Genomic DNA, 20,401 nt, shown 5'->3' on the forward strand with positions numbered 1-20,401 from the left:
TGAATGTTTTTGATCCACAGTTCTTGAATCCCCAGATGTGGAACCCATGGATATGGAGGGCTAACTATATACATCCCATGCACTGAGAAAATAGGAAATGGCTTAATTTTTATTTGAGGTGGAAACCTTTGGCTTCAAGCCTGCCATTCAACACTGATGACATCTCAGTCGTGAGCCGCACAGTGGGCTGAGTCCTGGTCACTGCACATCTGCAGCCAGCTGTGCAATCAAGTCTTTGGCATCTTGCATGGTGGAGGGTATCTCTGAGCCATTCTTAGTTAGGTGGGTTCCAAACAAGAACATCTTCCTGTCATTTCCCACTTCAGATAATGCCAAAGCTTCATGGATATCTGTAATGTGATAGGCTGCTTCAAGATCCTTCATCCGGAGTGGAATAAGAATAGGACAAAGTTGGTTATTTTGCAATCCTTTCAGATAAACACATTTATTACTCTTATTTATTGCTCTCAGTGACCACACCATTTTCATACAGAGGCTATTGTGACTCCACTATTATGAGCCCAGAGGTTGTTTGAATAAAAATGTTTTCATCAGAATTATGCCAGCATTTATGAGTTATCCAAAAAAAAGTATATTCTGGAATGAAGCTAAGCCAATATAATACCTTAATTTTCTAAACGGTGCAGTCAATCTGTTTCTAATTTTGTTTGTTTGTTGTTTGTTTAAAGACAGGATCTTGCTTTGTCGCCCAGGCTGGAGTGCAGTGGCGCAATCTTGACTCACCGCAACCTCCGCCTCCCATGTTCAAGCAATTCTCCTGCCTCACCCTCCCGAGTAGCTGGGACTACAGGTGTGTGCCACCACACCCCACTCATTTTTAAAAATCTTTTGTAAAGAGGAGCATCTTGCTATGTTGCCCAGGCTGGTGTCAAACTCCTGGCCTCAAGCAATCCTTCCACCTAGGCCTCCCTAACTGCTGGGATTACAGGCATCAGCCACTGCACCCAGACTAATTTTGTTTTTCCATTTTCCTTTTAGTCTTCTAAGATTATTTCAACAGGAGCAATTATTTTTATTTATATTTAATAACAGAAATTTGATTCATCTATTGTTTTAGGTCTATATGATACTTTACCAATTATAGTTCTTGCCACTGTGAGTTTTCTTTTGTGCTCATTATTTCTACTGAACAAAAAAATCCTCAACCAATTTTGGGGAGTAGAGGAAGACAGAGAAGAGAATGGAGAGGGAACAGATTCAGACAAGGTGCAGTGGGAAAAGGAGGCTCAGAGGAGAGACAGGTAAAGAGATGGGGGAGGCTTGGAAGAGGGAAACCTACAGGAAGAGGCAGAGAGGGGAAGACAGGAAGCCTGGGCTTAGGCCACATGCCAGGGCCAAAACCTCCTTACGATGGAAATGGCAAGGTCAAAACATACATCTTTAACTCTCATACACCAAGAATTATTTAAGCAAATGACCTGTGACATTCCCTTTCATAAATACACAGATTCAGCTACAGTTTTCCAGTCCTTTGTAAAAGTTTTTAAGTTTTTTCACTTCTAAAATTGCATTTGTAATTGGCTTTTTGTTATTTCATAGCATTCCCCCTAAGTTTTAGAAGATTATTTTTAAATCTCTGGAAATAACCTAATATTGTGTCTTTTTTTTTTTTTTCCTGTATCATATGAACCTATCTTTTTTTTTTTTTTTTTTTTGAGACGGAGTCTCACCCTGTCACCCAGACTGGAGTGCAGTGGTGCAATCTCGGCTCACTGCAACCTCCGCCTCCCAGGTTCAAGCGATTCCCCTGCCTCAGCCTCCCAAGTAGCTGGGATTACAGGTGCGCGCCACCACACCCAGCTAATTTTTCTATTTTTAGTAGAGACGGGTTTTCACCATGTTGGCCAGGCTGGTCTCGAACTCCTGACCTCAGGTGTTCTGCCCGCCTTGGCCTTCCAAAGTGCTGGGATTATAGGCATGGGCCACTGTGCATGTCCCGAACCTATCAAATTCTATCACTTGGAGCCTGTGGGGCTTTTCCTGATGTGCTGTCCATGGTACCTCGCTGGAGTTGATTACCTCTCTGGACATTGGTAGTTGCCTGTTTGAAACCTGAATTTGTTTAGAGCCTATGCTAACTTTTTGAACAGTGTTAATGGATCCAGTAACATATGAATGATATCTCAGGTTAATAAATTCACTGGTGGAGTTGGAGAGGAAGAAATAGGAGAGGGAGGGAGGGTGATGGATGGGAGAAGGGGCTCTCTGTAATGATAAAGCACATCAGGCAAAAATACCTGGTTTATTCCACACTTTCCTGTATGTGCCTTAATAGAGGTCATAACCCAAAGAGTAAAGATAGTAAGATGACTTTTTGAAAACCCTTACATAATAACTTGAACCAGTGAGTCACCTAAAAGCTTGGACCAAATATTTTGGCCAAGGAATATAAACAAAGATGCATTAATCTTAAACTAGGATATTCAAATCGTTTATCATCAAGGCCCAATGAAAGTTATAAATGTGATAACAAATGGCTCTGTTTATTCAGTTTGATGAAGACAACGGATACAAACCATAAGGCACAGTATTGATAAATTTGAATATTAAAAATGAAGATCACTCGGGTGCAGTGGCTCACATCTATAATCCCAACACTTTGGGAGGCTGAGGTGGGTAGATTGTTTGAGCCCAGGAGTTCAAGACCAGCCTGGGAAACATGGTTAAATCCCATCTCTACAAAAAAATGCCCAAAAAATTTAGCTGGGCATGGTGGTGCACACCTGTAATCCCAGCTACTAGGGAGGCTGAGGTTGGAGGATCACCTGAGCCTGGGGAGGTTGAGACTGCATTAAGCTATGATCATGCCACTGCACTGCACTCCAACCTGGGCAACAGAGGGAGACCCTGTCTCAAAAAATAAAAGGTCCGAGCGCAGTGACTCATGCCTGTAATCCCAGCACTTTGGGAGGCCGAGGCAGATAGATTGCTTGAGCCCCATAGTTCAAGACCAGGCTGGGCAACATGACGAAAACCTGTCTCTACAAAAAATGCAAAATTAGCCGGGTGTGGTAGCTCGTGTCTGTAGTCCCAGCTACTTGGGAGGCTGAGGTAGGAGAATTGCTTAAGCCTGGGAGGTGGAGCTTGCAGTGAGCCGAGATCACACCACTGTACTCCAGCTTGGGTGATGGAGTGAGACTCTGTCAAAAAAAAAAAAAAAAGAAAAGAAAAGAAAAAAGAAAAGAGAGGAGTGGAGGGGAGGGAAGGGAAGAAAATCTTTTGTATAAAAGTAAGCAAAGTAAAATGATAAGCCACCAGATGCTGGAAAAGATAATTGTAATGCACATAACTAACAAAGAATTATTTTTTCCAAATGATAGGAAAGACTCCTACAACTGAAATAAGAAAGATAAACACCCTAGTAGGAATTTGGGAAAACATATTAATAGGCAATTTACAGATGTGGAGACTAATAAACATCTGAAAAAATGTTCAAACTCACAAGTAGTTAAGGAAATGCACATTAGAATAATAAAAAACAAGTTCACCCATCAGATTGGCAAAAATGAAAAAGTCTGATAATACCAAGTATTGACAAGGATGTAGAGCTGCAAAAACTGTCATATTCTGCTGGTGAAAGAATAAATTTGTGCAACATCTTTGGAAAGTAACTTGGTGATATCTAATAGAATATGTACAAATCCAAAATCTCAGCAATTATTTTAGGCATATCCACCAGCAAAATGTTCATACACATCCACAAAGGGACACATACATGAAGGCTCACTGGCAGCACTGTTAAGAACAATAAAAAATTGGAAATAACTCAAAATTCCTGGCAGTAAGAAAATGATAACATTTTGGTATATTAATGCTATGGAATACTATACAGCTCACTTACATGTACCATGATCTTCTAAATCTTTGTAGTTTATGGCACTTAAGATGCTCCACTTAAAACAATAAAAGCATCAGCCTCTCTCTCTCTCTCTTTTTTTTTTTTTTTTTTTGGGATGGAGTCTCACTCTGTCACCCAGGCTGGAGTGCAGTGGCACGACCTCGGCTCACTGCAACCTCCACCTCCTGGGTTCAAGTGATTCTCCTGCCTCAGCCTCCTGAACAGCTGGGACTACAGGCATGTGCCACCACGCCTGGCTAATTTTTATATTTTTTCGTAGAGATGGGGTTTCACCATATTGGCCAGGCTGGTCTCGAACTCCTGACCTCCTGATCCAACCATCTCGGCCTCCCAAAGTGCTGGGATTACAGGCATGAGCCACCACGCCCGACCCAACCTCTCTTTTAAAATGCCAGCAAAATGTCAAAATCTGCCGGACTAGCTTCTGTACTGGACTTTAACATAGGCTCCTATTTTAGGTCATCATTTATAATTACTTAGTTTACTTCCATACACGTTCACCCATAGAAGTAGTAGGAGAAAAGTCAGGAATTGAGCTCTTCTATGATTGGCAAATCTAACAATTGAGAAAGGGACTTCAGCATTACAATATTATAGATGTTTAAATTTTTTTCAATTTTTATTGTGTTAAATACATATAACAAAATTTTTCTCCTTAACCATTTTTAAGTGTACAGTTCAGTGGCATTAAGTATATTCACATTGTTATACAACTATCACCACCATCCATCTCCAAAACTTTTTTCTACAAAACTGAAACTCTGTATCCATTAAACGATAACTGCACATTCCTCCCTCCCACAACCCATGGAAATCACCACTCCACTTTCTATTTTTATGAATCTGACAACTCTAGGTACCTCGTATAAATGGAATCATATAGTATTTGCCCTTTTGTGACTGGCTTATTCACTTAGCATAATGTTCTCAAGGTTCATCCATGTCAGAACATGTGTCTGAATTTCCTTCCCTTTTAAGGCTGAACAAGATCCCATTGTAGCCGGGTGCGGTGGTTCACACCTGTAATCCCAGCACTTTGGGAGGCCCAGGTGGGTGGATCACTTGAGGCCAAAAGTTCGAGATCAGCGTGGCCAACATGGAGAAACTCTGTCTCTACTAAAAATAGAAAAATTAGCTGGGTGTGGTGGCATGTGCCTGTAGTCCCAGCTACTCAGGAGGTTGAGGCATGAGAGTCACTTGAACCCGGGAGGCGGAGGTTGTGGTTAGCCGAAATTGCGCCATTGCACTCCAGCCTGGGAGACAGAGCAAGACTCTGTCTCAAAAAAAAAAAAAAAAAAAAAAAAAGTCAGGCGTGGTGGCGCATGCCTGTAATCCTAGCCACTTGGGAGGCTGAGGCATGCGACTCACTTGAACCCAGGAGGTAATGAGCTGAGATCACACCACTGCACTCCAGCCTGGGTGCTAGAGCAGAACTCTGCCTTAAAAAAAAAAAAAATCCCTTTGCATGTGCATACCATATTTTATATATCCATTTATCTTGGGTAGCTTCCATTTTTGGCTGTTATGAGTAATGCTGCTATGAACATATCATAAAAAACATAAAACATACAAAACAAAACAATATAAAACATAAAGAAACATAAAACAGCCAAACATATGAACATCAATTTGAGTCCCTGCTTTTAATTCTTTTCACTGTATACCCAGAAGTGGAATTGCTGCATCATAAGGGAATTCTATTTTGATTTTTTTTTTGAGCCTGCCACCCAGGCTGGAGAGCAGTGGCGCGATCTTGGTTCGCTGCAATCTCCGCCTGCCAGGTTCACGCCATTCTCCTGCCTCAGCCTCCCAAGTAGCTGGGACTACAGGTGACCACCACTAAGCCCGGCTAATCTTTTGTATTTTAGTAGAGACAGGGTTTCACCATGTTAGCCAGGATGGTCTAAATCTCCTGACCTCATGATCCCCCACCCCTGCCCTCCCAAAGTGCTGGGATTACAGGCGTGAGCCACCATGCCCAGCCTCTATTTTTGATTCTTTTGCGGAACCATGTTACAGTTTTCCATAGCAGCTCTACCATTTTACATTCTCACCAACAGTGCACAGGGGTTCCAAATTCTCCACATATATTTAATATTTTTAATGCATGTGTAGAGTAAGTTCAGGTCAGTCTGATAGATCTAAAGCAAAATGATTTTTTTATACATGGTAGCCACTCAAATATTTTGTTGAATCAAATTTAACAATATGTATTTATTGAACTAAGTTCAACACACATCTGTTGAATTCCTAGCATGCACAAGACAGTATACTAGGTATTACAAGGGACACAAAAATGAACAACAGTCTCTACCCTCAAGGTGTTTATAATCCAAGAGCTCTAATAAACATAAACTGAGTTAAATATATAGCATATTGTTGACTATCTAGCTATTAAAAGTATACATTTCTTGTATTACAAAACTCTTGAGTACAATTTATATTTGCACAGATTTTTACCTGTTTGTTTGCAAACACAACCAGAGGAAGTACTGGGTTTGCTGCAATTAGCTGATGAAGGTATTTCTTGGCTTCAGGTAATCGGCTGTGATCTGCTGAATCCACCACAAAGATCAGCAGCAATCCCTTGGATAGGTACGTTTCCCAGTAGGACCGAAAAGGTTTACTGCCACCAACTACAGAGAATAGTAGAGGAAGAAGACACACACACACAAAATCACAGAAGCACCCACCCAGGGAGCAGGGAGGGCACATCTAGATTTCTGAACACAGGACAGGTGTTTTGATAAAATATCACCGTGTTAGAGTGTACCCAGTCCTCAGAGTGACCAGAGGCATGTTAGCGGTAAACTGGTTGGTGAGAAGAACCATCACAAGTGGTTCATTCGTAACTGTATCACAAAGGATCAGCAGAGAGATGCTAAATACTACAGTGGATGTCTCCTGATCCCATTGTCCACAGCAGCCATGTCAGCCACTGCATGTTTATCAGTTATAGCTCAGAAAATGGGAGTAAGGCCAGGTGCAGTTGCTCACGCCTGTAATCCCAACATTTTGGGAGGCTGAGGCAGGAGGACTGTTTGAGCCCAATAGTTCAAGACCAGCCTGGGCGACAGGGTGAGGCCGTCTCTACAAAAATAAAAACTAAAAAATGAGCTGGTGTGGTGGTGCATGCCTATGGTGCATGCCTGTGGTGCTACCGACTAGAGAGGTTGAAGTGGGAGGATCACTTGAGCCCAGGAAGTGCAGTGGTGTGAACAGGGCTACAGTGAGCTGTGTTTGCGCCACCACACTCCAGAGTGAGACCCCCATCTATCTAAAAAAAAGAAAGAAAAGAAAAAGGAAATGGGAGTATGCTACTAAAATAATTAAGAATGGAAAGGATGGTAGGCTAAAATACACATTAAAATAATTTTTAAATGAACTGAATTCATTGGCTAGTCTCACTTGCACAATTTTTTTCCTTTGTCAAAATCCCAGAAGTAACTTCTCCTCTTAATATTGCATTGAGAGTTAATATGATCCTGTGGGTATTCAGGAATATTTGCTTCAGAAAAAAAAAATGCCTTTTGATTACTTCATCCTGCTGATTCTTCACGGAATAAACTTTTTGGTTAATGATAATAACATATATACAATGGATTTTATTTTTGTCCTAGGAGGAGTATTGGCAAACCATGGCCCACAGTTCAAATCTGACCAACTGCCTATTTTTGTACAGCTCGCTAGGTAAAAATAGCTTTTACATGTCTAAATTTTGGAGAAAAAAAAAGACAGAATAACATTTTCTAACACAGGACTATTATATCAAATTTAGATTTTGGTGCCCAGAAATAAACTTTTATAGTAACACTGACATATATATACAATGTGTTGTCTATGACTGCTTTCTCAAGACAGAGTTGAGTGGTTGCAACAGAGAGCATGTGGCCTGCAAAGCATAAATTAGTTCCTATGTAGTCCTTGACAGAAAAACTTTTTGGACCTCTGTTTCAAGAACTTAACAAAAAGTATTTTAAATGCTAACAAGAAAGGATCTTTGTCTTTCCTTTGGCTTCCTTTCTATAGAGGTAGGCTAGTCATTCCTTGAAGTATTTTGTGTTTTTAATTTGTTAAAATAGTGCTGTGTGACCTTCTAAGTAACTCATATGGTTTTAACACACATAGTTTAAACATCAGTGGACATTTGGGTTGTTCCTCATTTCTTGCTACAATAAACAATGCTGCTCTAAACATTTTTGTATTTGTCTCCTGAGGTCCATACAAGCAAGAGTTTCTCCTTGTATCTAAGCATGTAACTAATGCCAAATACGCCAAATTGTTTTCCAAAGAAGTTGGTACCAATACACACTCTGCCAACAGCTAATAGCCAATAAGTTTCCCCTACATCCACATCCTCTTTTTATTTTTATTTTATTTTTTCCTTGAGACAAGGTTGTGCTCTGTCATCCAGGCTGGAGGGCAGTGGTGCAATCTCCACTCACTGCAACCTCTGCCTTCTGGGCTCAAGCGATCCTCCTTTCTCAGCCTCACCAGTAGCTGGGACTACAAGCACGAGCCACCATGCTTGGCTAATTTTGTATTTTCTGTAGAGCTGGGTTTCGCCATGTCACCCAGGCTGGTTTTGAACCCTTGAACTCCAGTGATCCACCCACCTTGGCTTCCCAAAGTGCTGGGATTACAGGCGTGAGCCACTGCACCCGGCCGCATCCTCTTCAAAACTTGATATTATCAGATTTCTTTTTCTTTTTCTTTTTTTTTTTTTTTGCCTAATTTGAATTCTACTTACTGATCAAGTGGAGTATTTTTCATATGTTCACTTCTAATTTGTTTTATGTGAAATGTTATTCATGTCTTTTGCCAATGTTTTTATGTTGTCTTTATTTGTAGGAGTTCTTTATATATTCTGGATACTAGGCATTTGCTTGGATGTGTTGCATGTATCTTCCCCTATTTTGTGGCATCTTTTTAATGAACAGATGTTTTCCATTTTAATGTAGTTAAATTTATCCATCTTTCTTATGGTTATTATTTTTTGTATCCTGTTTAAAAAATCTTTCTCTATCCTGAAGTCATAAGGATAGTCTATATTTTCTCCACAAAGCTTTTTACATTTGGCTTTTATCCATCGGAAATTGATGTATACATTTGTATGCATAGGAGGCAGGAAACTAATTTCATCTTTATTCCATGTTGTCCCTGCACCATTTATTGAATAGTTTCCCCAGTGGACTCTCTAGTCTGTTCCTTTGGTCGTTTTGTTTATTCTTGTGCCAACACCACGCATTTTAGTTTCATATCTTTATAATAAGATTTGATACTTGACAGGACAAGTCCATCCTTCTTATTAATTTCTACAAGAGTGTCTTGGCTTTCTTTACCCCTTTGCTCACCCATGTAAATTTCAGCTTCAGCTTGTCAAACTCTTTTTAAAAAATCTTGTTGAGCTATTGATTGGAATTGAATTGTATCTAAACGTCAATTTGGGGAGAATTAATTCTTTTGATATAATGTCTACCTATTCATGAAAACTGTATTATGTCTCTATTTAGGTCTCTTGATGTTTTTCAATGACATCTACACATTTTCTCTTTATAGATAGACACTTTTTTTGTTTGATTTATTCCTATCTTTTGTTGCTATTGAAAATGGCTACATGCTGCTGGATAACAGAAATACAATTAATTTTATATTTTTGTATACAGTTGTCTTGCCAAGCTGTTATCATTTCTAATAATTTGAAGGGTGTTTTAGGCTTTCTTTGAAGACAATTATATCATTTGTAAATAAGTACTGTTTTATTTCTTCCTTTCTAATTCTTATGCCTTTTATTTCTTTTTCTCAAACTGACTAGACCCTCCTGTATAATGTTGAATGAAAGTACTTCTAACATTTAGTACTTTCTGTTTAGGAGTAAAGTTTTCTGAGGTTTTGGTAGGTTAAGGAATTCCCATTTATTTTTAACTTATTAAGAATTTTTACCATAAATGGAAACTGAATTTAGCAGATTTTTTCTGCTTATATTAAGGTGATTATGTTTTTTACTTTGATGGATAAAGTGGTGAATGACATATTTTTTTCAAATTTTTTTTTTTTTGAGATGGAGTTTTGCTCTTGTCATCCAGACTGGATGGAGTGCAGTGGCACAATCTCAGCTCACTGCAATCTCCACCACCTAGGTTGAAGCAATTCTTCTGCTTCAGCCTCCTGAGTAGCTGGGATTACAGGCACCTGCCACCATGCCCGGCTAATTTTTGTATTTTTAGTAGAGACAGGGTTTCACCATGTTGGGCCAGGCTGGTCTTGAACTCCTGACTTTGGGTGAGTGATCCGCCCCCTTGGCCTCCCAAAGTGCTGGAGTTACAGGCATAAGCCACCACACCTGGCTATTTTTCAAATGTTAAACCAACCTTTCATTCTTGGAGAAACTCATCTAGTGATACATTATCTCTTTAATATGTTAACTGAATTTAGTTTACTACAATTTTGTTCAGATTTCTACATTTCCATTTCTTATACTATCTTTGCTGGTTTGGATATACAGTGACCTCATACCATGAGTTGGAGAGCATTTCTTTTTTTCCCCTATTCTCTGAAAGAATTTATGTAAGATTAAGATTGATAAGAGCCCACCTATAAACAAACTGATCTGGTGTTTTTCATTATAGGATGATTTTTCGCTATTGATTTCTTTAAAAGTTTTAAATTATTCAATATTCCTATTTCTTATTGAGTCCATTTTCCTAAGACACATGTTTGGAGGATTTTTGCCACTTATCCAGGACTTTATATCTATTGGTACAAATTTGTTAATACAGGTATTATACTCTTGTCATCCTAATCAATGATATGCTCTTTTTCCTTCATGACATTATTTATATGTGGTTTCCAGATTTTCCTTAATGAATTTCACCAGAAATTTGTCTATTTTGTTTATCTATTCAAGGAACTAACTTTTGACTTTGCTGATCTTTGCTACTGTGTCTTCATCAATTTCATTGGCTTCGCGTCTTTATTATCTCCCCCTCTACCCTCTTTGGTTTTATTCTGTTGTTCTTTTACCTAATTTACATTGCATATTTAACCTATAAGTTTTCAGCTATTTTCCTTTCAGCTATAATCATTTAAGATTATAAATGCTTTAAATGCTAGTTTTGATCAATAGATTTTGTCATCTTCTTTTTTGAGACACGGTTTCACTTTGTTGCCCGGGCTGGAATGCAGTGGCGTGATCATGGCTCACTGCAACTTCTGCCTTCTGGGCGCAAGCGATCCTCCTGCCTCAGCCTCCAGAGTAGCTGGGACTACAGGCATGCACCACCATGCTCAGCTCATTTTTTATATTTTTTGTATAGATGGGGTTTTGCCATATTGCCCAGGTTGTTCTCAAACTCCTGGACTCAAGTAATCCACCTGCCCTGGCCTCTCAAAGTGCTGGGATTACAGGTGTGAGCCACCGTGCCTGGCCTGAACTCATATTTGATTAATCTTAATTTATGAGAATATTGGGGGGCTTTGCTCCAGAATTAGAAACTGGGGGAGCTACTGACTGGGAGCATGTTAGCACTCTTCCAGGGGCCCTCGTGTCATGCAGGCATCTTAGTTAGTTCTTTCCTATTCTGTCTCAGGCCCACTGCAGATTAAATACTGGTATGTGCCTCTAGATAACACCACTTTTCTCTTTGCTTATCTACTGTGGCTGCCACTCCAGTTTGAACTCATGAGTTGTTTTATTTTTCTTTCTTTGGGAGGAGGGAAAGAGCAGGAAGAGTAAAGCAGGTAGCCTTGAAAATTTGTCTAATTTGTTGCAAGTTCTTCGATGCTTTAAAAAATAAATTTTAACCAGGATTTGTGGTTTTGTCACAGGAAGGCCCTTCAAAAACTATAATAGCAGCTGAAATCTCTCCATTTATTTTTGCCACTACTTTTTAGTGCATAAACTACAAGAATTTTTTAGAGATGATCTGTAGAATGTTGATGAAGAGATATAGGCAAAATTATATGTGAATATATCATTTCTACAAATAGGCTTATACAATAAAACTTCACCTCCCACCAATCCCCAACATACTCCAAGTCTTACACAACAGCATAACAGCCCATACAGATTTATATCACTGAATACCACTGGATGCTGCATCCTAAAAAAAAGCCTCCTTAGAAGCTCTGCCCTGTGGCATTATGAAAATTTACCTAAATTGATGGCTTAATATAGCCACTGTGCAGATACACATCTTAAAACTCAAAGATTGCAAGCGTAAACTGCTGTTCTTTTTCAGGATATTGATGATCATGATAAAAATTGGGAACACAGTTGGCACTTAATGCATTTTTGTTGAGTATGTGCTATTTGCCAGACATTGGGTATGCATTGTTGAACAAAACAAGTATAGCAAAAGTTACCATCTAGTTGGGTGGACAGATCAAAAACAAAAATAAATAGTGAATGTTATTAAAAACCTTATGGAGAAAGCAAACAGCATTGGGGAACATACTTAGAAAGAATGATTTTATGGGCTGGGCGTGGTGGCTCACACCTGAATCTGAGTACTTTGGGAGGCCAAGGTGGGTGGATCACCTGAGGTCAGGAGTTCGAGACCAGCCTGGCCAACATGGTGAAACCCCGTCTCTACTAAAAATACAAAATAATTAGCTGGGAATGATGGTGTGTGCCTGTAATCCCAGCTACTCAGGAGACTGAGGCAAGAGAATCGCTTGAACCCAGGAGGCAGAGGTTGCAGTGAGCTGAGATCGTGCCACTGCACTCCAGCCTGGGTGACAGAGCAGGACTCTGTCTCAAAAAAAAAAAAAAAAAAAAAAAGAATGATTGATTTTATGGGGCCATGTAAGCTAATACCTGAAGGCTAAGGAGCAAGCCATCAAGGGAAGAGCAGGGGTAGTAGTATTTCTGACAGAAGGCACACCCAAGAAAGCTCTTTTAAAAGGAGAGAAGGAAAGGAGTACAACAAGCCTGGGGTGAGGTAAGGTTAGGGAGGAGGCAGTTTATGAAGAGCCTCATGAGTCATAACAAAGACTCTGGATTTTATTACAAGGATGAGATCTCCACAGAAGAGTTTTAAATTAGCAAATGATGTACTTAAAAGTATGTGTTAAAATACTGCTCTTCGTAAACAGATAAAAGCCAAAGTAAAAAGGTGACTATAATAATCTAAGTAATAGATGATGGAGGTTCCAACTTGCACAGGGGCAGTACAAAGGATATAACCAATGAATTTGAGAGATGCGTTGGAGATAGCAAAATTCATAGTGTTTTACTTGTGGACTGGAGGTGGGAATGCAAAAGGAGGAGTCAAGGGTGACTCCCAGGTTTCTGGCTAGAGCAACTTGATGGGTATGGAACCATTTACTGACCAGAAGATTAAGGGGAAAAGAACAGATATTGGAAAAATCAAGCATTTTGTTTTTCCCTTGTTAGGTTTTAGAGGACTTGGATATGTTTGGGCTGGATAGATAAATTTGGGAGCCATTAGCATATAGATGGTATTTAATGCCATGAGGATGGATGAATGTGTAAAGAGAAGACAAGAGGACTTGACCCAACTTCAGGAGACAGTAATATTTAGAGGTGGTGACTCCAGAATTACTATCCAGTAGGGGCCTGTGGACTGCCATCTATTTAGAAGAAGAGGTTTGGAGCTTGTCTATAATTTTATTTGCAGAGAAGCAAGCACACTGTACTTACACTTAGATTGCATGCTCATTTGCAGTAGTGTGGGAAAAAGGCTGATTACAGGAGATTATAGGAGGGAGTGCTAAAGCCTACCTCTAAATTCCCCTTTATCACCACTACTGTAAAAAGGAGAACATCAAAAAAGCAAAAAGTGATTCCCCCCACAGTGTACCTGGGTATTAAACTACACATCCATTCTAAAAGTCTAGGAAAATTTGATTCAGTGCTAGTTTTCACAAGGACTCAATGTTGCTAACATCATATCTGGCTTAAGAGACAATAAAATGTGGCTATCTTGTAACTAAGGAACAGAGAGCTTACTCTCCAGGAACTCCATTTGGCTGTCTTCAGTGTTGATGCAAACTGCATGGAAACCTTGGGTGGGTGCCACACTGTGCTGGACTCTGTTTGAAGCTAGAGAGTGCAGGACACTGGTTTTTCCTGCTCCATCCAGGCCCAGCACTAGGATTTGCTTGTTTTTCTCCTGTGAAACAAAAAGATAAATCAATAAGCCCATGCTATCAGGGGCTCATTTTTCTGGGTCTTGGCAGAATCCAATAATATTCTTGGAATTGTAACCAGAATAAAACTCCACGGGCCAGGTGCAGTGGCTCACGCCTGAAATCCCAGCACTTTGGGACGCCGAGGCAGCAGGAGGATCTCTTGAGGTCAGAAGTCCCAGACCAGCCTGGCCAACATGGTGAAACCCCATCTCTACTAAAAATACAAAAAATTAGCCAGGTGTGGTGGCGTGCACCTGTAAGTCCAGCTACTTGGGAGGCTGAGGCACAAGAATCACTTGAACCCAGGAGGCAGAGGTTGCAGTGAGCTGAGATCGCACACTGAACTCCAGCCTGGGGAACAGAGCGAGACCCTGTCTCCAAAAAAAAAAAAAAAAAAAAAAGGATAAAACTTCACGAATATTTTATAGGTCTAGAACAAACAGTACCAACTAGTCAATATTTTCTAATTAGCTGTTCATTATGTGATACTAATTTCACATCCCTCCTCTATCCCCCACCTCCTGATCAGTCTATCAAATAAATACTATACTATCAGCATTTATGAGCAGTGCTATAGATTACAGGACCAATTCTCAGACTTCATTTTGCTTCTTGAATTCGTGTCTATGAATTGGAGACTGCACCTGAATTCATTTTGTTTGGGGTCTTGGGACCTCCGTGGTGCATGTATTGACTGTGCCACTCAGTGCATAAGCATCTAAGGTCTCAATTATTAATTTCTCCTGTCTTCATAATTGAATAACTAGATTGTAAGATCTCAGGGCAAGGTTTCCCTCTTATACTTTTTTTTTTTTTTGAGTTGGAGTCTTGCTCTGTCACCCAGGCTGGAGTGCAGTGGCACGATCTCGGCTCACTGCAAACTCCGCCTCCTGGGTTCAAGCGATTTTCCTGCCTCAGCCTCCCGAGTAGCTGAGATTACAGGAGCATGCCACCACGCTCCGCAATTTGTATTTTTACTACAGACGAGGTTTTACCATGTTGGTCAGGCTGGTCTCGAACTCCTGACTTCGTGATCTGCCCACCTTGGCCTCCTAAAATGCTGGGATTACAGGCATGAGCCACCACACCCAGCCTCCCTCTTATACTTCTAATATAAGTATCACAATTAAATGAAAAGGTTATAGAAATTATTAAGCCAGTTTCAATCACAAATGAGTATTTGTTTTAAAAACAGATGAACTTGAGAGGCCAAGGCAGGCAGATCACCTGAGGTCAGGAGTTCGAAACCAGCCTGGCCAATATGGTGGAACTCCGTGTCTACTTAAAATACAAAAAATTAGCCGGGCATGGTGGCAGGCATCTGTAGTCCCAGCTACACGGAAGGCTGAGGCAGGAGAATTGTTTGAACCCAGGAGGTGGAGGTTGCAGTGAGCCAAGATCGTGCCACTGCACTCCAGCCTGGGCGACAGAGCAAGACTCCGTCTCAAAAAAAAAAAAAAAAAATTAGCCCAGTGCAGTGGTGGGTGCCTGTAATCCCAGCTACTTGGGAGGCTGAGGCAGGAGAATTGCTTGAACCTTGGAGGCGGAGGTTGCAGTGAGCCGAGATCATGCCATTGCACTCCAGCCTGGGCAACAGAACAAGACAACGTCTCAAAAAAAAAAAAAAAAAAAAAAAACTGATGAACTTGAAGTAAACTTAGAAAGAAGCATTCTAGTCCAGGCATCGTGGCTCTCATCTGTAACCCCAGCACTTGAGGAGGCTGACGCTGGTGGATCGCTTGAGGCCAAGAGTTTGGAACCAGCCTGGCCATCACGGCATAACCCTGTCTCTACCAAAAATATAAAAATCAGCCGGGCATGGTGGCATATGCCTGTAATCCCAGCTACTTGGGAGGCTGAGGCACGAGAATTGCTTGAACCCGGGAGGTGGAGGTGAGATGACACCACTGCACTCCAGCCTGGGTGATACAGACTCCATCCCCCCCAAAAAAAAGAAAAAGAAAAAGAAAAAAGCATTCTATCAACGTATTAGCCTTAGAATTTTTATGGCAAATGACTGAGGGACAGAAGGGCAGGCTGGTGTGAAGATCGTACAGGGTGCTCTGAAAGGTGGTTTCCAGGGTGCAAACTTTAACATAAACAATAATAAATAAGCAACAATATAGCCAGACTGCTCATAGGAATTCAATTCTACTTCTCAAAGATCCTACTAAAGAAGTTTCTTATGCACAAAAAACTCTAATAATTGTCTTCAATGGCGCTGGTTTAGAAATAACAATAATTGTATACATTTCTGTTTGTTCTGCTTGAACTCTAAATGTTGACATTAAACTAGATTTCTAGAAAAAAGTGATCTTAAACAGCATTAGAATGTCTGTCCCACTTTCTTTTTAGAAACATCTATGTGAAAATGAGATATTTTGAGGTCTGGCCTAATAACGACTTGTACAGAGATCATGATTTATGAAGGCCATATAGTGAATAACAGAATTTGAAAAAAGTAGGCCAGTTCAGTGGCTCACACCTGTAATCCCAGCACTTTGGGAGGCCAAGGAGGGCGGATCACCTGAGGTCAGGAGTTCGAGACCAGCCTGACCAACATGGTGAAATCCCATCTCTAGTAAAAATGCAAAATTAGCCGGGCATGGTGGCGAATGCCAGTAATCCCAGCTACTGGGGAGGCTAAGTAAGGCAGGAGAATCACTTGAACCTGGGAGGTGGAGGTTGCAATGAGCTGAGATCGCGCCATTGCACTCCAGCCTGGGTAACATGAGTGAAACTCTGTCTCAAAAAAAAAAAAAAAAGAAAAAAGAAAAAGAAAAAATGTACGTATTTGTTCTTGGAGCAAATCTTTGATGGCTCTTAAACTAAATTGTATTTTCATAGGTGTCTTCCATCCCTGCCTCTTCTCCATTCCCTTCATTTGCATCTAAATGTTATGATGTCATTCTGAGAGTGTGTCAAGGTAAGGAAGAGGGGCAAGGGAGACTTCATTGGATGGCTTACAATTGCATGTTTTAAAGCAATACTGGCACCAAGAAATGGCAGCCAAGAGTGGATTGTGTCCTGTCAGTCTTCACCAGAGGCCCTATTCAGCCTACCCCAACATACTTCATTCATTCTAAGATACACATTCCCCCCACATTCCACATTTTAATATCTCTGAAATTAGAATGTCTTTGACAATTGGAGTATGTCACATTTTGATTGGGAGAATTTTTTTTTTTTTTGATACAGAATCTCGCTCTGTCACCTAGGGTGGAGTGCAGTGGCACGATCTTGGCTCACTACAACCTCTGCCTCCCAGGTTCACGCGATTTTCCTGCTTCAGCCTCCCGAGTAGCTGGGATTACAGGCACATGCCACCATGCCGAGCTACTTTTTTTGTATTTTTAGTAGAGATGGGGTTTTGCCATGTTGGCTAGGCTGTTCTGGAACTCCTGACCTCAGGTGATCCACCCACCTTGGCCTCCCAAAGTGCCGGGATTACAGGTGTGAGCCACTGTGCCGGCTTTTTTTTTCTTTCTTAGTGGTACCTAGACTAATGTCATCTTAGGCCCTATAAAATAGTGTGAATTAAAAGCAGTTCCCAGGCCGGGCACAGTGGCTCATGCCTGTGATCCCAGCACTTTGGGAGGCCAACGCGGGTGGATCGCTTGAGCTCAGGAGTTGAAGACCAGCCTGGGCAACATGGCGAAACCCCATCTCTACCAAAAATACAGAAATTAGCTAGGCACGGTGGTGTGCACCTGTAAGCCCAGCTACTTGGGAGGCTGAGGTGGGAGGATGACTTGAGCCTGGGAGGTGGAGGTTGCAGTGAGCTGAGATCACGCCACTGTACTCAAGCCTGGGCGACAGAGCCAGACTCTGTCTCAAAAAAACAAAAACAAAAATATCAGTTCCCTTTCCAACCACGTTGCTGTCCCTACGCCCATCCTACCTAGAAATTCTGCATTCAGGCTTCCTCACATTTACCTTCTCCTAAGGAAAGCTGAATTTGTAAAACAGTTCAGACACAAAATGTGATTCTGAACACCACTGTTTTTGTCAAAAGTTATTCCTTTAGCCAAATATGAGTCTATGTAGTCTGTGTTTTACCAGAGATCAAATCTCTGTTAATCCGTGGTGGCTCCCGCCTGTAATCCCAGCGCTTTGGAAGGCTGAGGCGGAAGGATTGCTGGAGCCCAGGAGTTTGAGATCAGCCTGAGCTACATGGCGAAACTCCATCTCTGCACAAAAATACAAAAATTAGCTGGACATGGTGGCGTGTGCCTGTAGTGCCAGTCACTGAGGTTGGGAGATGGGGGCGGTGCCAGGCTGAGGTGGGAGGATCCCTCCAGCCTGAGAGGCAGAGTAAGACCCTGTCTCAAAAAAGAAAACACACACACACACACACAAAACTGTGTTAATCATTCAAATTGTTTAGAACCAGAGCGCAGCTCTAAGCCAAGGAGCCAGCTCAGGAACTCCAGGAGCACAGAGACCATTCAGCTGACCCAAATAATGCCAAGTTTCTAAGACCTGTCAGTTAAAACTTTTCCGCCATCCATTCATGGTACTGGTGGTCTGAAAACAACTGCAGCGTCCCCAAACACCTCCTGCGTTCAGGAACCCTGCCCCTTCTGACAAAGAACGCATTCAATGCAAAGAGGGCCTGCGTGTGGGGAGGGTTCGGGGCTGGTTTCTAAATGTGGTCAGGTGGTCTGTGCGCTAGTGTTGCACGCTGGACGGATCTAAGGGCAGTAGAGGGGCCGTTCCCCATGTCCCCATGAAGACCGAGATCTCTTGTCCCTCAACAACAGACCCGACGGAGGTTAAGACACACAGGTAGAGATAAGGGCTAGGGTGGGCAGGGGGCCCGGGAAAAGGGGCTGGCGATGGGTCGTTCAAAGTTTGGCACATCTCTTTCATCCATAGGTAAATAGCCCTCAGTTGAGATCCATTCGCTCCCGCGCGGTCGGGGGCCTCCGACGTAACAGAGACAGCGCTGGGGTCTGAACGGCCGACAAAAGCCTTGGAGCAAGGGGTCCTGGGCACTGGGTCTCTTACCAGCGGCTCGAGCGGGGTCCTTGTCAAGGTGCTGTCCTTGTTCTCCCCTTTCTCTTCTTGTCCCTTAAATTGTTCCTTCTCTTTGTTTGTCTCCTTCCCTTGCTTTGTCCTCTTTTCCTCTTTCTCCTCTTTTCCCTTTCTCCTCTCCTGCTTCTCTTCTTTTTGTTTAATTTTCTGCTCCACCTCCTTTCTTTTCACTTTCTCTTCCCTACCCTTTTCTCTGATTTTCTCCTTCTGCGTCTCCTTTTCCTTCTCTTTCTTCTTCACTTTCCCCCTCTCCATCCCCAGCGCCGCGGTTTCCTTCCCTCCCGCCGCGTGCCCGCGTGCTGAGCGGTGGCTCTGGGCCCCAGGTGTGGCTCCCGAGGTGCACGCCCGACAGAGACGTAGGCCCCGCGGCGTAGACAACCCGTGGGCGCTGCCAACCCCGGCACCGCCGCCAACCCCGGCACCGCCGCCAACCGCCGCTTACCTCGCGGTGCAGGGCTTCTTGCAGCCGATTCGCTGAACCCGCAGGGGTACGCAAAGAGGGAAGGGCGGAGGCGTACGGATGGATTGAGCCCAGCCAAGCGAAACCAAGAGGTCCCAACCAGGACGTGGGACAGCTCGGCGGGGTACATCATTGCTGCAGAAAAAGCGTCCCTAGCGCGATTACCTCGGGCCAGGCAGGGTGGCTAAGAGCCTTCCACGTGGGCCGCAGTCTAAGCAACCTTAGCGTCTGACGTCTCCGGCTTCAATCCCGAGCCCGGCCAGCCTGTGTAAAGAACCCCTGGGGCGTCAGAATCCAGAGGTTCCGGGAGGATTCTCAGCCTTTCCTCAGCTCCCAACCATGAGCCTGTACTGCTCATGTCATGTATTTCTCTGCCCTCTCCCGAGTAAACTCCGCTAGGAGTGTCTCCAGACTATTACCCAGGATTATTAAAGACAAATAGAAGAACGTGAATGGGTTCCATTGTTTTAAGTTCCTGTTTTGTTTGTTTTTGAGACGGAGTCTCTGTCACCCAGGCTGGAGTGCAGTAGTGCGATCTCAGCTCACAGCAACCTCCGCCTCCCGGATTCAAGCGATTCTCCTGCCTCAGCCTCCCAAGTAGCTGGGATTACAGGCGTGGGCCACCACGCCCGGCTAATTTTTGTATTTTTAGTAGCGACGGGGTTTCACCATGTTGGCCAGACTGGTTTCAAACTCCTGACCTCAAGTGATCCTCCCCGCCTCTGCCTCCCAAAGTGCTGGGATTATAGGCATGAGCCGCCGTACCCGGCCTGTATTTCACTTTAAAAAAAATTATTCGGAGATAGCCTGCCAGGATCACAGCTGCTAGTAATTCTCAGTATTAAAACCAAAACCAAATAGTCTAGTCA

General features: G+C 42.4%; 1 protein-coding gene across 3 annotated transcripts; it reads right to left on the reverse strand.

The window, feature by feature from the left end:
- Positions 1-88: 88 nt before the first annotated feature.
- On the reverse strand, positions 89-20,003 carry ARL9 (ARF like GTPase 9). 3 transcript variants are annotated; one of them, XM_019025118.4, is made up of 4 exons: positions 19,515-19,548; positions 13,854-14,016; positions 6,341-6,516; positions 89-378 (listed from the first exon to the last, which is right to left on the reverse strand). In XM_019025118.4, exons 2-4 carry the CDS (start codon positions 13,867-13,869, stop codon positions 199-201), a joined length of 372 nt encoding a protein of 123 aa, XP_018880663.1. In that variant the 5' UTR covers positions 13,870-14,016; positions 19,515-19,548; the 3' UTR covers positions 89-198. The 3 variants fall into 3 exon arrangements, with proteins under 3 accessions (XP_018880663.1, XP_018880661.1, XP_055241012.1); XM_019025116.4 differs by having other exon boundaries at positions 19,046-19,519; XM_055385037.2 differs by lacking the exons at positions 6,341-6,516; positions 19,515-19,548 and adding an exon at positions 19,698-20,003.
- Between the last annotated feature and the right edge of the window lie 398 nt (positions 20,004-20,401).

This window comes from Gorilla gorilla, chromosome 3 (genome assembly GCF_029281585.2).
Source record: "Gorilla gorilla gorilla isolate KB3781 chromosome 3, NHGRI_mGorGor1-v2.1_pri, whole genome shotgun sequence".
NCBI lineage: Eukaryota > Metazoa > Chordata > Mammalia > Primates > Hominidae > Gorilla > Gorilla gorilla.

Bases quoted from the DNA above. Each gene is read 5' to 3' on its own strand.
- ARL9 (XM_019025116.4), bottom strand. From the start codon at position 19,327: ATGGAGAGGGGGAAAGTGAAGAAGAAAGAGAAGGAAAAGGAGACGCAG. The intron at 14,017-19,045 runs GTAAGAGACCCA...TTTGTTTCACAG, and splicing joins GGACCCCGCTCGAGCCGCTG to GAGAAAAACAAGCAAATCCT. The intron at 6,517-13,853 runs GTAAGCTCTCTG...TATTCTCTGTAG, and splicing joins CCAAATGGAGTTCCTGGAGA to TTGGTGGCAGTAAACCTTTT.